This window comes from Cynocephalus volans, chromosome 2 (genome assembly GCF_027409185.1).
Source record: "Cynocephalus volans isolate mCynVol1 chromosome 2, mCynVol1.pri, whole genome shotgun sequence".
Taxonomy (NCBI): domain Eukaryota; kingdom Metazoa; phylum Chordata; class Mammalia; order Dermoptera; family Cynocephalidae; genus Cynocephalus; species Cynocephalus volans.
Window position 1 is genome coordinate 67,004,857 of NC_084461.1, and position 16,129 is coordinate 67,020,985.

The 16,129-nt window shown below is 39.1% G+C and overlaps 1 protein-coding gene across 1 annotated transcript in view; it reads left to right on the forward strand.

The window, feature by feature from the left end:
- Nucleotides 1-16,129, forward strand: part of JMY (junction mediating and regulatory protein, p53 cofactor) — a 100,310-nt gene that overhangs the window by 70,635 nt on the left and 13,546 nt on the right. Inside the window, exon 7 of the mRNA XM_063085615.1 lies at nt 7,796-7,882. Within this exon, the coding sequence (XP_062941685.1) occupies nt 7,796-7,882 (87 nt within the window). The remainder of the gene's footprint in view (nt 1-7,795; nt 7,883-16,129) is intronic.

Genomic DNA, 16,129 nt, shown 5'->3' on the forward strand with positions numbered 1-16,129 from the left:
CCCCCCGTTTTTTTTTTTTTTGTGTGTGTGTGAATTTATATATTAATTTTTAGCTCCCACCAATAAGTGAGAACATGTGGTATTTCTCTTTCTGTGCCTGACTTGTTTCACTTAATATAATTCTCTCAAGGTCCATCCATGTTGTTGCAAATGGCAGTATTTCATTCGTTTTTATAGCTGAGTAGTATTCCATTGTGTAGATGTACCACATTTTCCGTATCCACTCATCCGATGATGGACATTTGGGCTGGTTCCAACTCTTGGCTATTGTAAAGAGTGCTGCGATGAACATTGGGGAACAGGTATACCTTCGACTTGATGATTTCCATTCCTCTGGGTATATTCCCAACAGTGGGATAGCTGGGTCGTATGGTAGATCTATCTGCAATTGTTTGAGGAACCTCCATACCATTTTCCATAGAGGCTGCACCATTTTGCAGTCCCACCAACAATGTATGAGAGTTCCTTTTTCTCCGCAACCTTGCCAGCATTTATCGTTCAGAGTCTCTTGGATTTTAGCCATCCTAACTGGGATTAGATGGTATCTCAGTGTGGTTTTGATTTGCATTTCCCGGATGCTGAGTGGTGTTGAGCATTTTTTCATATGTCTGTTGGCCATTTGTATATCTTCCTTAGAGAAATGCCTACTTAGCTCTTTTGCCCATTTTTTAATTGGGTTGCTTGTTTTCTTCTTGCAAAGTTGTTTGAGTTCCTTATATATTCTGGATATTAATCCTTTGTCAGATGTATATTTTGCAAATATTTTCTCCCACTCTGTTGGTTGTCTTTTAACTCTGTTAATTGTTTCTTTTGCTGTGCAGAAACTTTTTAGTTTGATATAATCCCATTTGTTTATTTTTCCTTTGGTTGCCCGTGCTTTTGGGGTCGTATTCATGAAGTCTGTGTCCAGTCCTATTTCCTGAAGTGTTTCTCCTATGTTTTCTTTAAGAAGTTTTATTGTTTCAGGGTGTATATTTAAATCCTTAATCCATTTTGAGTTGATTTTAGTATATGGTGAGAGGTATGGATCTAGTTTCATTCTCCTGCATATGGATATCCAGTCATCCCAGCACCATTTGCTGAAGAGGCAGTCCCTTCCCCAGTGAATAGGCTTGGTGCCTTTGTCAAAGATCAGATGGCACTAAGTGTGTGGGTTGATTTCTGGATTCTCTGTTCTATTCCATTGATCCAGCTTTATTTTTTTTTGCTCAGCATTGCTTTGGCTACGCGTGGTCTTTTATTGTTCCATATAAATGTCTGGATAGTTCTTTCCATTTCTGAGAAAAATGTCTTTGGAATTTTGATGGGGATTGCATTGAATTTGTATATCACTTTGGGTAGTATGGACATTTTCACTATGTTGATTCTTCCAATCCAAGAGCATGGGATATCTTTCCATCTTCTTGTATCCTCTCTAATTTCTCAGCAGTGGTTTGTAGTTCTCATTATAGAGATTTTTCACCTCCTTGGTTAACTCAATTCCTAAGTATTTTATTTTTTTGGTGGCTATTGTAAATGGGCAGGCTTTCTTGATTTCTCGTTCTGCATGTTCACTATTGGAGAAAAGAAATGCTACTGATTTTTGTGTGTTGATTTTGTATCCTGCTACTGTGCTGAAATCATTTATCAATTCCAAGAGTTTTTTTGCAGAGGTTTTAGGCTGTTCGATATATAGGATCATGTCATCTGCAAACAGGGACAGTTTGACTTCATCTTTTCCAATCTGGATGCCCTTTATTTCCTTCTCTTCTCCGATTGCTCTGGCTAGTACTTCCAACACTATGTTGAATAGGAGTGGTGAGAGTGGGCATCCTTGTCTAGTTCCTGTTCTTAAAGGAAAAGCTTTCAGCTTTTCCCTATTCAGGATGATATTGGCAGTGGGTTTGGCATATATGGCTTTAATTATGTTGAGATACTTTCCCTCTATACCTAACTTATAGAGGGTCTTTGTCATGAATGAGTACTGAACTTTATCAAATGCTTTTTCAGCATCTATAGAGATGATCATATGGTCCTTGTGTTTGACTTTATTAATATGGTGTATCACATTTATTGATTTGCGTATGTTGAACCAACCTTGCATCCCTGGGATGAATCCCACTTGATCGTGGTAAATAATTTTACGTATGTGTTGCTGTATTCTGTTTGCTAGTATTTTAGTGAGGATTTTTGCATCTATATTCATCAAGGATATTGGCCTGTAGTTTTCTTTTTAGGTTATATCTTTACCTGGTTTTGGTATCAGGATGATGTTTGCTTCATAGAATGAGTTTGGGAGATTTGCGTCTGTTTCAATCTTTTGGAATAGTTTGTAAAGAATCGGTGTCAATTCCTCTTTGAATGTTTGGTAAAATTCTGCTGTGACTCCATCTGGTCCTGGGCTTTTCTTTGTTGGGAGCCTTCTGATAACAGCTTCAATCTCCTTTATTGTTATTGGTCTGTTCAAATTTTCTACATCTTCATGGCTCAGTTTTGGGAACTTGTGTGTGTCCACAAATTTATCCATTTCCTCCAGATTTTTAAACTTGTTGGCATATAGTTGTTTATAGTAATCTTGAATGATTCCTTGTATTTCAGATGAATCAGTTGTAATATCACCGTTTGATTTCTAATTTTTGTTATTTGAATCTACTCTCTTCTTTTTTTTGTTAGCCATGCTAATGGTTTGTCAATTTTATTTATCTTTTCAAAAAACCAACTTTTTGATTCATTGATCTTTTGTATTGTTTTTCAGGTTTCAATTTCATTCAGTTCTGCTCTGATCTTAATGATTTCTTTCCGTCTGCTAAATTTAGGTTTGGATTGTTCTTGTTTTTCTAGTTCTTTAAGGTGAAGTGTTAGGTTGTTCACTTGCCATCTTTCCATTCTTCTGAGGTGAGCATTTAATGCAATAAATTTCCCCCTTAATACTGCTTTTGCAGTATCCCACAGGTTTTGGTATGATGTATCGTTATTTTCATTAGTTTCAATAAATCTTTTGATTTCCTGCTTGATTTCTTCTTGGACCCATATGTCATTAAGTAGAATGCTGTTTAATCTCCATGTGTTTGTATAGTTTCCAGAGTTTCGTTTGTTATTAATTTCTAGTTTTAATCCATTGTGGTCTGAGAAGATACATGGGATAATTCCAATTTTTTTGAATTTATTGAGACTTGATTTGTGACCTAATATGTGATCTATCCTGGAGAATGATCCATGTGCTAATGAGAAGAATGAATATTCTGAGGTTGTTGGATGGAATGTTCTGTAGATATCTGCCAATTCCAATTGGTCTAGAGTATTGTTTAGATCTTGTGTTTCTCTGCTGATTCTTTGCCTAGATGATCTGTCTAATATTGACAGTGGGGTGTTCAGGTCCCCTGCTATTATGGTATTAGTGTCTATTTCCTTCTTTAGGTCTAGTAGAGTTTGTTTTATAAATCTGGCTGCTCCAACATTGGGTGTGTACATATTTATGATTGTTATGTCTTCTTGATGGATCAGTCCTTTTATCATTAAGTAGTGTCCCTCATTGTCTCTTTTTATGGTTTTTAGTTTAACGTCTATTTTGTCAGATATAAGAATAGCTACTCCAGCTCGTTTTTCTTTTCTGTTTGCATGGTAAATCTTTTTCCATCCTTTCACTCTTAGTCTGTGTGAATCTTTATGGGTGAGGTGGGTCTCTTGTAGGCAGCATATAGTTGGGTCCTCCTTTTTGATCCAGTCAGCCAGTCTGTGTCTTTTGATTGGGGAATTTAAGCCTTTTACATTAAGAGTTGTTATTGAAAGGTGTTGACTTATTCCTAGCATTTTATTGGTTGTTTGGTTGTCTTAGGTGTCTTTTGTTCCTTGCTTTCTGATTTACTGTTTGGTTTCTGTGTTTGTTGGTTCCTTAGGTAGTAGATAGCGTTTTTGTTTGTTCGTTTTCTCTTCATGAATGCCATTTTTATTATACTAGTGGGTTTTGATTTTTCTTGTGTTTTTATGGCAGTGGTAGTTATTTTTCAGGAACCAAACCCAATACTCCCTTGAGGATTTCTTGTAAGGGTGGTCGTGTGGTAGTGAACTCCTGCAGATTTTGTTTGTCTGAGAAATATACTATTTGCCCTTCATTTCGGAAGGATAGCCTTGCAGGGTAGAGTATTCTTGGCTGGCAATCTTTGTCTTTTAGTATTTTGAATATATCATCCCTTTCCTTTCTAGCTTTTAGGGTTTGTGATGAAAAGTCTGATGTTAGCCTGATTGGGGCTCCCTTATAGGTGATTTGACGCTTCTCTCTTGCAGCTTTTAAGATTCTCTCTTTGTCTCTGAGTTTTGTCAATTTGACTATAACATGTCTTGGAGAGGGCCTTTTTGGGTTGAATACGTTTGGAGATCGTTGAGCTTCTGGGATCTGAAGATCTGTGATTTTTCCTATACCTGGGAAGTTTTCTGCCACTATTTTGTTGAATATGTTTTCAATGGAATCTCCGTTTTCCTCCCCTTCTGGGATACCCATGACTCGGATATTTGAGCACTTAAGGTTGTCTAATATCTCTCTCAGATTTTCTTCAATGTCTTTGATTCTTTTTTCTTTTTTTTTTTTTTTTGTCTGCTTGTGTTATTTCAAACAGCCCATCTTCAAGTTCAGAGGTTCTCTCTTCAACTTCGACAAGCCTGCTGGTTAAACTCTCCGTTGTGTTTTTTATTTCGCTGCATAACTTCTTCAGTTCAGCAAGTTCTGCTATATTTTTTTTCAGGACATTGATTTCCTTGTACATTTCCTCTTTCAGGTCCTGTATACTTTTCCTCGTTTCATCATGATGTCTGGCTGAGTTTTCTTGTATCTCATTCAGTTTCCTTAGAATTATCACTCGAAATTCCTTGTCAGTCATTTCAAGGGCTTCTTTTTTTTTTTTAAAGATGACCAGTAAGGGGATCTTAACCCTTGACTTGGTGTTGTCAGCACCACGCTCTCCCAGTGAGCGAACCGGCCATCCCTATATGGGATCCGAACCTGTGGCCTTGGTGTTATCAGCACCACACTCTCCCGAGTGAGCCACAGGCCAGCCCTCAAGGGCTTCTTGTTCTATAGGATCTATAGTTTGAGATTTATTAACTTTTTTTCTTTTCTTTTTTTTTTTTTAAAAGATGACCGGTAAGGGGATCTTAACCCTTGACTTGGTGTTGTGAGCACCACGCTCAGCCAGTGAGCGAACCGGCCATCCGTATATGGGATCCGAACCCGGGGCCTTGGTGTTCTCAGCACCACACTCTCCCGAGTGAGCCACGGGCCGGCCCCGAGATTTATTAACTTTTGGTGGTGTACTTTCTTGTTTTTTTTTGTATTTCTGGTATCTTTTTTTTTGATGTTTATTCATTGTGGCAGGGGGTTTCACAGTCCACCGTTTTGAGACTATTGACTAACTAAGATGTTGCTGTGGATGCCAATTTGGTATGGGTACCTCCGTGACTGCTCCGTTGGCCTCTAGTGCCTTTTGTGTGTGGTTGCCTTGGGTCTTGGGCCTCTCCGGGGAGCCACCTCTCTGGTCAGCTTGGACTCTGCTGTGCTGCTGGATTATGGGGCGGTACTGCAGGGTGTGTGTTCTCTGCTGAGCTTCCACTTCCCTTGCAGGACTTCTCCCTGTTCCGTGCGCTCTGGCCGGGGCTCTTGGATCACGCAGTGGTGACCTCACAGGGTGTGTGGTTTCTGTCGATTCTCCGCCTCCCTAGCCGGACCTCTCCCCGCTCTGTGCGCACTGGGCTGGGCTGGGATGTGTCTTCTGCAGCCCTCTTCTATCAGCTGGGCCTTCAAGATCCTGCTCGGCACTGCCTCGCCCAGGAATTCTACCAGGTTTCTGCTAGGCGCAAATGACCAGTCGCTCTGGGTGCCTTTGTAGCACTGTGTAGATCTTTCTCGGGACTTATCACCTTCCTCCTGGTATCGCGGTTATTTGTGTACTTGTCTTATCTCCCACACCAGAGCGTGAGCTCCTCAGGGGAGGAGCCCGCAGCACACGGTCCACCTTTGAATCCCCCCGGCGCGGACCGAGTCCGGTGCCCGGCCCGCAGTCAGCTCTCCGGCAGGTTCAAGCGAACTCCGGAACTCTCCGACCACACTATTCCTAACCAGAAATTGGCTAGGCGTTTTTCCGAACTGGTGGCCGCAGAGATGGTATCTGCCTCCCAGTAACAGGAAGTTTACCAGGGTCGGAGCGCAGGGTGTGGTGGAGTGACAGTCTGCCCAGCCCGTACTTCCTTGCCCTCCCGACGCTGGCTGGGAATGCCACATGCCACCAGCCCCGCCAGAGAACCGCGGAGGGAGTGGGAGGGGAGGCCGGCCCGCAGGCCCCGGAAGCCCTGCGCTGGGGCAAGCAAGTGGGAAGGCTCAGTGTGGAGCCAAGCTGGGCGAGGAGGACAGGCTTGGCTGAGCCGGGCCGGAGGCGCCACCACCTGAGAAAATGGAGGCAGCCCTGGGGCGGTGAGTGGCCTGGTGGGGCAGGCGAAGCTGGGCGGGCATCCGCCCTCCGAGCAGGGCCGGGCCAGGGGTCACTCATAGGGCTGTGCTTGGTCGGGCGGCTCCCTCTCTGCCTCTGCGTCATCACCGTCCCTGTTCTTGGCCGCCACCGCCTCGAGCTGCTCACTCGGTCCCGCGGCACGGCTCGGGCGCTCCCAGGAATCTTCTTTTATGCCGGCCTGAAACCTCGAATCCTGAATAGGGCAGCTGGCCGCCTTCAGCGCGGCTCTGGCCTCCGGATCCCGGTGCCGTGTTCCCTGTTTAGAGACTCACTTTTGCAGCTAAGAAACAGTTCTTTTCCTACTCCATACCTCAAAGCTGTTGCCTGTAAATGAGGGAGCCTCTCCTGCCAAGGGCAAAGTGGCGGTCAGCACTCACGACCGGCCACCAGCAGCGGTCCTCCCTTAAGAGATGGCAAGAGGAAGGTCCACAAGTTTCCCGGCTGCCTAAGGCCCAGTGGCCGCCTTTTCCACCTCAGCTACTCCGCGCCAACCGCCGCAGCCACCGCCATCTTAGGATCCACCCAGATGCTGGAGTCTTGCTCTTCCTGTTTGGCCTAGGCTCCAGGCAACCAGAGTAGTGTTCCTGTCAGCACTCGTATTGACTTTCTAGTTTTGAAGGTATATTTTATCTCTGACATCTATGACCAAAGGATCCACATCTCATGATATTGCTTCAACAATCTGGACAAAATCATGGTCTTTATCTTTTTTTTTTTTTTAAAGATGACCTGTAAGGGGATCTTAACCCTTGACTTGGTGTTGTCAGTACCACGCTCTCCCAAGTGAGCTAACCGGCCATCCCTATATTGGGATCCGAACCCGTGGCTTTGGTGTTATCAGCACCACACTATCCCAAGTGAGCCACAGGCCTGCCCTAAAATCATGGTCTTTAACTCATCAAAGAGAGCTTAAGAATACAAACTTTAAGACTGCAGTTGTATATTCTTTTTTTCCCAAATTTGTTTAAAGAGTAAATGAGATTAAGAGTCTTATGGCCATAGATGTCAAAGGTGGAAAAGATCTTTGAGATTATCTAAGGGCACCCCCTTCCACTCCACTTTGCCCCATCCACCTCCCTCCAAAAAAAGAGAAATCAGGAGGTCTAGAGAAGCTAATACTTTAATGGAAGAGTCTGTATAAGATCCTGATTATTTGGCTTATACCACTTTGGTAGTCCAGAGGAGAAACAAGAGATGGTTTACTTGGTACTTTGCTGTGTAGGTATATATTAAGATTAAAATTTGTCAAATAAACATTGGTGTGGTGTTGAGTCTTTCAAGTTTCACTTTGTATTAAAACATGTTTTATGCATTTATAGGAAATTTGCATTGCAAAACACAATGAAAAATTCCAACAGCGCTTTCGGAGCGAAGATGACTATAGAACCCATCACACAGTACAGTTGGTAAGTTTGGACTCTCGGGTACTTGGAATAGTACTTCATTTTTTACATGTCTCAAAGTGGATAAAAGCTTTTAGGCAAAATTGAGTATACGGAGAGTTTTTATACCCCCACCGACACACACAGCCTTTTCTCCCATCAACATCCATTCACTTAGTGAAGGACATCTTGGTTTCTTCCAAGCCTTGGCAATTGTGAATACAGCTGCTATAAACATCCATGCAGGGTTTTTTTGGGGGGGGGGGGGTTTTGGCAGCTGACCAGCATGGGGATCCAAACTCTTGACTTTGGTGTTATAACACCATGGTCTAACCAACTGAGCTAACCAGCCAACCCCCAATTTTGGTATGTGTGCTGCCAGAGCAAGCACTCTGCAGGGTTTTTTGTGCACATATGTTTCAGTTCATTTGGGTAAATATCAAGGAGTACAGTTGCTGGATAAGTATGGTAAGACTATAATTAGTTCTGTGAGAAACTGCCAAACTGTCTAACAAAGTGGTCGTTCCATTTTGCATTCCTAACAGCAATGAATGAGAATTCTGATTATTTCACGTTCTCTCCAGCATTCGTAATCATCAGCGTTTTGGATTTTAGCCATTCTAATAGGTGTGTAATGGTATCTCATTATTTTAGTTTTCAGTTTCCTAATGGCATATAATCTTGAGCATCTTTTTATATGCTTATTTGCCACCTGTATATCTTCTTTAGTAAGGTGTTCATATCTTTTGCTCATTTTTTATTTTTATAATTAAAACAACTTTTTGCTTTTTAAAATTTTTATTCTATTTTTTATTTTTTGCTCATTTTTTAACTGGGTTTCTTGTTTTCTTATTGTTGAGATTTAGCAGTTCTTTGTCTGTTTTTTGAATAACAGATTTTTTTCTTTTTTCTTTTTTTAAAAGATGACCGGTAAGGGGATCTTAACCCTTGGCTTGGTGTTGTCAGCACCATGTTCAGCCAGTGAGCAAACCAGCCATCCCTGTATAGCATTCGAACCCGTGGCCTTCATGATGTCAGCACTGCACTCTCCCGAGTGAGCCGCGGGCTGGCCCTCTTTATCAGATTTTTTTTGCAAATATGTTCTCCTAGTGTGTAGCTTGTCTTCTCATTCTCTTGACATTGTCTTTCACAGAGCAGTTAATTTTTTCCATAAATTTTAAAATTATTTTTTAATTGACATGCAATAATTTTACATATTTATGGGTTACAGAGTGATATTTCAATACATATATCTAATGTGTAATGATCAAATCTGGGTAATTAAGCATATCCATCACCTTAAACATTTATCCTCTTTTTGTGTGTTGAGAACATTTGAAATCTTCCCCAGAAGTTTTTAATATTAACTAAGTCTAGCTTATCACTTCTTTCTTTCATGGATCATACCTTTGGTGTTGTCTCTAAAAAGTCATCACCAAACCCAAGGTAATCTAGATTTTCTCTTGTTATCTTGTAGTAGTTTTATAGTTTAGTGCTTTACATATATATGATCCATTTTGAGTTAATTTTTTGAAGATTATAAGATCTATGTCTAGATTTTTGCCGGGGGAGAGGGGTGGTGGTGGCATGTGGGCATCCTGTTATTCCAGCACCATTTGTTTAAAAAACTATCCTTTCTCCATTGAATTTGCCTTTGCTCCTCCTTTGTCAGAGATCATCTATCTGCATGTGTGGGTCTATTTTGGGGCTCTCTATTCTGTTCTGTTGTTTTGCATGTCATATAAACTTTAGAATCAGCTTGTTGATACCCACAAAGTAACTTGCTGGAATTTTGATTGGGATAACACCAGATTTATAGATCAAGTTGAGAAGTGATGTCTCAACAATTTTTTTGTTTGTTTTTGGCAGCTGGCTGGTTCAGGGATCTGAACCCTGGCCCTTGGTGTTATCAGCACTACGCTCTAACCAAGTGAGGTAACCAGCCAGCTCTTTCATCAGAGTTTTATAATTTTCCTCATATAGATGTTGCACCTATTTTGTTAGGTTTATACCTGCGTATTTCTTCTTCCCCTTTTGGCAGGGAGTGTTAATGCAATTAGTATTATGTTTTTAATTTCAGACTCCAATTGTTTATTGCTAGTATGTTAGAAAACAACCAAATTTTGTATATAAACCTTGCTTGTAATAAACCTTGCTTATTCTAGGATTTTTTTTATTACAATTTTCTTGGAGATATTCTACATAGACAGTCATGTCATCTGTGAACAAAGACAGTTTTACTTTTTCCTTTCCAATCCGTATACCTTTTATGTCCTTTTCTTATTGCATTGCTAGGACCTCCAGTATGATGTTGAAAAGGAGTGGTGAGAGGGGACATCTTTGCCTTGTCCCTCTTCATAGCAGGAAAGCTCAAGTTTCTCACCATTAAGTATGGTATCTGTAGGTTTTTGGTAGATGTTCTTTATAGAAGTTCACCTCTATTCCTCCTTTGCCGAGAGCATTAGTTCACTTTATGTAAAATTACATTAGAAACCTTCTTCCATTTTCAGTATTGCTGTACATCGTCTTGCCTACAATATATTATCCTGATAGTATTTTTTTCTGACACATATATCTTAAATTAGTCAACATCAGTAATATATTTAATTAAATACCAGAAATGCCAACATGACCATATCACTGTATTTAAAATTTTTTCTTTTCTTTAGCATCCCACTAAAGGCCAAAGGGCTTACATTTGTCTCTATTACCCCTTAAGGTCATTCTGGCACATTTTAGCTAAAGCTGTCCCTTACTCTTGGTTTTAAACACATAAAATTAGCCAAACTGCCATAAACTTAAGATTCCCTTTCTCCTGCTAGCTAGAAATAGCAAATTAATTAATACACTTTTATTTTTCATTAATATCTTCCTAGGTCAGAAAGTGCTTTGTATGATTAGACAAGGGGCCAGCATAATAGTTAGGTGAATAAGGATGCCCCTACTATAACCATCTGTACCTGCATTACCAGCTTGTTATTGAGATTCCACACTTAGAATTGTTCTTTTTTACATGAAGATTTTGGCTTCTGATGAAATGCTAATGCTTTGATGGAGGAAGTAACTAATTAACTTTTTTAAATGAGTATTATTATTTCTCAAAGAGTCTTGTGGGGCAAAGAGAGGTGAAAATGAGAAAATTGGCACTTAAGGGAATCTCAGAGATAAATGTCATCTGCCCTGGAATTTTGCCTAATCCCAGCCTCAGGTGGAATATCCAGTTATCCAAGAATGAATCCAGTCATCTTTGACACACATAGGTAAAGGAAAATGAAAGTTGTTTTAGGTCAAAATAGATCATTGTTTTTCAAAGCTAGTTTTAAACCACCTTTATCAGAATCTCTTAGGTGGTAGATGTTTAAAATGTAGATCCCTAGATGCTAACCTTATTATTTCAACAATTTTCCCTGGAAATCCTTGCAAATTAAATATGTAAGTCTAAGGAAGTTTAATTTTGACAGTAAACTTTCCAGAACAAGATAGTTAAAGAAAACATGATGACTACATTCTTATTACCATTATTTTTGTTTTATTAGCTCAGAGATAAATTGGATAAGAGAAGAAAATCGTGGTCAGGAAACAAATCAATTTTCACCGTGAAAAAATGCTTTCTTATTTTTTGTAACTGCACTCATAACTCATGGGCTTCACTTCAAGAAAGCACACATGGAATACTTTGAAGCTGTAGTTTTTGGACACTGTGATCAGAACTTTTTATTTTTCTCACAATGACTTCTTTTAGCACTACTTAATTCCTCCATGCTCTGGTATAATGTTCCCATCCAGTAACTGCCCCTCCAACCCTGCCCCGCCCCAAAGTAAATTAACTTCATTTTACAGAGTCATTAAGTGACTTTCCCAAGGTTGTCAAGGTAGTCAAGGGGGGAAGTGGTATTCAACCCAGGCCTGCCTGTTACTAGCTATGCTCTTACGTATAATACCACTATACTATGCTCTGCTCTATAGAGATTTGATTTCCCTACACAAGCTAATCAGTTTATGCCTAAGGAGTCTGAATCTTTCCCTTCTCTTTCCATCTTGAGTCTTTTAGATTATAGTAAGTCCTGACTTTGTGTCTACCAGCTGACAAGACCAGCAGGCTTATTAATCAGTTAATTTATCTCTGAACTCCATATCCAGCTGTTTTATACATTATGTTTAGAGATGCAGATTCACAATTGAAAATTCAAACTAAGTATCTCTTAAATAACGTTTTTTTCTCAACAACTGAGCACCAACATCTACTGGATAAAATATTTTTCTCTAAGTATAGAAAAATCTAATCACCCCTAGAGTCAGTGCTTACTCTCTAGGCCTTAGAAAGACTCTTTGTCCCCTTGGGCATTCATGGCATATATCTGGATGTGGAAAGTGGCACATTCACTCCCGATTCCAGATGGTTACCAGATGTGCACATGAGGTTTTAACAGTTCCTTCCTTTTGCTGACTCAGCTGTGTGAGAGGGTTGTACATTCCCACTATGTGAATGGAAGTGAGCATGGAGTCCAGGTGAGGAGGTGGGATGTGTTCTTGCCTTACTATGTCCTTGAGCCATTGTAAGCTTTGCTTTCTACAGGGGAGAATCCACATGGAACCTTTACAAATCTGCTTTTAATGCAGAGCTCATGTCATATCTTCTCTTTGTTTTCCCATTAAGATTATATATAGCAAGTCTTCTGGTATCTGGGACTATTGAGAGATGCTTGATTTTTTTTTTTTTTTTTTTAATCTAGTAATAAATGGTCTTTGAGAATTCTTACGACCTACTCTTAAGAGAACTCTCTAAAGGCAAAAGGTCATTCTGGCCTTCTATAAGAGGAAGAGATCAAAGAACGTTCTTCTTTACTCACCATTAACTTTTTGGCCCCCCCTGCTCCACCCCCAACTAATGAGCTCATCTGCATCCAAAGGATCTAACTAAGACACAGAAAGTGAAACTGATTTCTGCTGTGGGTGATAGTTACATCCCTTTAGAGAACAGGTGGGCTATCCTGGCACTCTTCTAACTACAGATCAGTCAACTGTCCTTCAACCATAAGGTTAATAGAACACTACTTGCAGTCTTCATTGTTCTGCCAAGAATTTCACTTTAGTCCTTGACACTGTCTCAGTTTAACTTCCTATAGTGACGGGCTGCACAATTTCTCAAAGTATTTATATATGGGTTAAGCTTGATGTTCTGAAGATAGTGTGTGCTGTTACCGAAGCAGTTCCTTCTTGACACAAATCCAGGTTATCTTCTCCCCAATCCCTAACTCCAAAGTGCTTTCCTCTTGCGCTCCCAGTATGGATTAATGGTACCAACATCCACCCAATGTTAGTCAGGTTAGATAACTTGAACTCCTCTTTCTTACCACCTCCACCAGGGTCAGATGTCTTCCTTGGTGCTTGACAGCACTAAACCCCATTAAACATACCTACTTCTCACCTTCACTCAGATATAGCTCTGTTTTTTTTAGTGCTTAATAAGGTACCTGGATGGAGTGATAATCAGCATGTTTGGTGAAAGAATGGAATTTCTTTATCTGAAGCAGTCTTTTCCCTGCCATTTTACTCTTAGATATTTTAACATGCTGTATGACTTTTTCTATATGATCTCAAAAAGTTTTCTTGGTTTTACTTAATATTTTATGAGTTAGTCCTATTATCTAACCAAGGGTTTTTTTTTGTTGAATAAATGAATTTGATCATATATCAGATGTTAAAAACATACCTTCACTGCTACTTTTAAAATCCTTCTGTTATGTGCAGTTTTAATTAGTAGCTTGCAAAATACTTTCTCAATCATTTTTTATACTTAAAAAAACCCCTTATCATGTTTATAAAAAGAGTTACATGATCAGTATAAAAGGTTAAAACGGTGAGGGGAAAAATTACAAAGAAAGAAAATCCACACCAAAATCCATTTACATTTAACAGGAAAACGTAAATGAATCTGAAAGAACTACTGGAATTTACATAAATTTCTTGACGACAAGAAGATGATTTGGAAAATGATTTGAGTGTTGGTATCATAGTTTTAAATTGTTTCAACTTTAGACTCATACTGTGAAAGATGAAGAAATTATTGTCCTTATATTTTCTCCCACCTTCCTTTTCCCTTTACCTCCCAATATGCTATGAACCTTTGTCATGTGAAAATAATTAGGTAAACTTTTAATTCTTGGCCCTATAGTAATAATTCCCAGAGTTGTTTAGATTCAGTTTTATATTTACATGGATTTAATGCTTAATGCTAGACCTCTTAACACAGCTTCTCCATTCCTATAGACTCTCTATTGAGTTTATTTTGATTCATCTTGGTGTCGGTTAGATTTCATTAAGGTACTCTTTCAGGAAGGTTTCGTGGTTGCTGTATTTTCTGAGTTCTTGCATGTTTTAAGAATGCCTGTCCGTTTCTTTTCAACATAAAGGATAGTTTGGTTGGGTCATATAGTCATTTCCTCCCCATCAAAATTTTGGAGACACTGCCACACTATCTTGTAGCATTGAATGTTGCAGTGGAGGGGTCCGAGGCCCTCCAACCCATGTGACACTTGATTTTTTTGCCTAACACCCAAAAGAGTCTTTCTTTATTCTGGAAGTCTAGTAACTCTACCAGGTGGTGATTGTGCATCAGGTTTTCCTGAATCTGTTAAGTTTTCTCTTTAAATAATGCCAATGGTGTCCACATCAGATTCTGTCTGATGTTTTCTTCTAGCTAATTGTTACCTTTTTTTTGTTTGTTTGTTTGATGTCTTCAAGACTGTCTCCAGGGCCTGTTTTCAGACATATCTTGGCTTCTGTTGTTGCTTTCATTTAATAGCTGTCACTATGCCCCCACCACGTATGAAAGTAGAGATCCATGTAACCCCCTTTGCCATTCATGAGGCCCATGTGGTTCCTTGTGTGATTTGTGGAAAGCCCTTATGTCACAGGCTGTCTCTGTTGATATTTGGAGATCGTTGCATATCCGCCTTCCTTTTCCCTACTTCAAACCTGCAGTTTCCCTTCAAATGGGGGGTGGGGGCAGATTGAAATATTTTTTGTCTTGTTTTTCCTCTTGGTCAAAATTTTATTGATTTTGGCAGGTATTTATCATAATTCGTTGCTTGAGATTGATATCATCTTGTTTTATTTGAAGGTAGTTTTTCTTCTCTAATTATTTTGTTTTCAATTAATTTAAAGGAAGGAAAGAAGGGTTAAGATTGCCTTTACTCCACCTTTATTTCGAAGGTGCCCTGTCCATTATTCAGTTTAATAATTCTTCTAATGGTAGTTCATTTAAATGACTTGAAGAATGATAGTATCATTGCCCTGGAAGCATTTTCCATCTTTATTAGTGGGTTTTTTTTTTTTTTTTTGTTTTTGTTTTTTGTTTTTTTTTAACCTTATGCCTCTCTTAGTTTTGGGTGCATGCTAATTTATTTTCAGGCACTGACTGAGAGTTCTTTTGAATTGGGTTCATATATGGTTCAGTTTTGTATCCTTGTGTGTAGATAAGTATTATGTCATCAAATTACATTTGTTCAAAATAATGAGCCTATCACATATCTTTATTTTTCAATTTCTTCTCATCCATAGGGTCACCTTTATATTCAACCTAACATTTTTAAGGAATCAAATGAAAGTAGGGGACTTCTTTATCTTCTTAGAGTTTGATATAGTCATCCAAGGCAAATGTAGCAGTAATTCTTTAGCAATTATATTGTCCAGGGGAAAGCTGGTGGAAAAGAGGGGAGAGGTGATAGAGTAAGAGAATAATGAAGGATTGAATTTGAAAAGGGTAGTAAAACAATGGAAGAGAGACAGATTAATTTCCATGTGAAATTATCTTGTTTTATGGGAGGTGTCTCCAGTTTTTTAAAGCAAAGTGGGAAAATAAAGTTATAACCCATTTACCTATCTAGAAAGCATTTTTATTTATTTTTACTAAAATTTATTCTGCCAAATGCAATTTTATACAGCTTTTAGATGATTGAACAATATGGGAAACATTAAAAATTTCTGTGTGGATAACTGCCGACTATAAGGTGTGATATTAAACTGGATGATTCATGAATAATGCTTGAAGTATTCATTTTTTCTAACTGCTGGTTATGTTGGTTGAAATGTGTACTGACCAGGTGGTTGCTGATTTTATTTTTAAAGTCAACTATATTTGAGTTAGCAGAATATAACAGCTGGAAATATTTTACTACTAAAATTGTTTAAGCCAGAAGCCCAAAGATAAAATGTTTTTTGGTTCAGGGAAGATTTCATTTTAATTTACAGAGGAACATCTTTAATTGA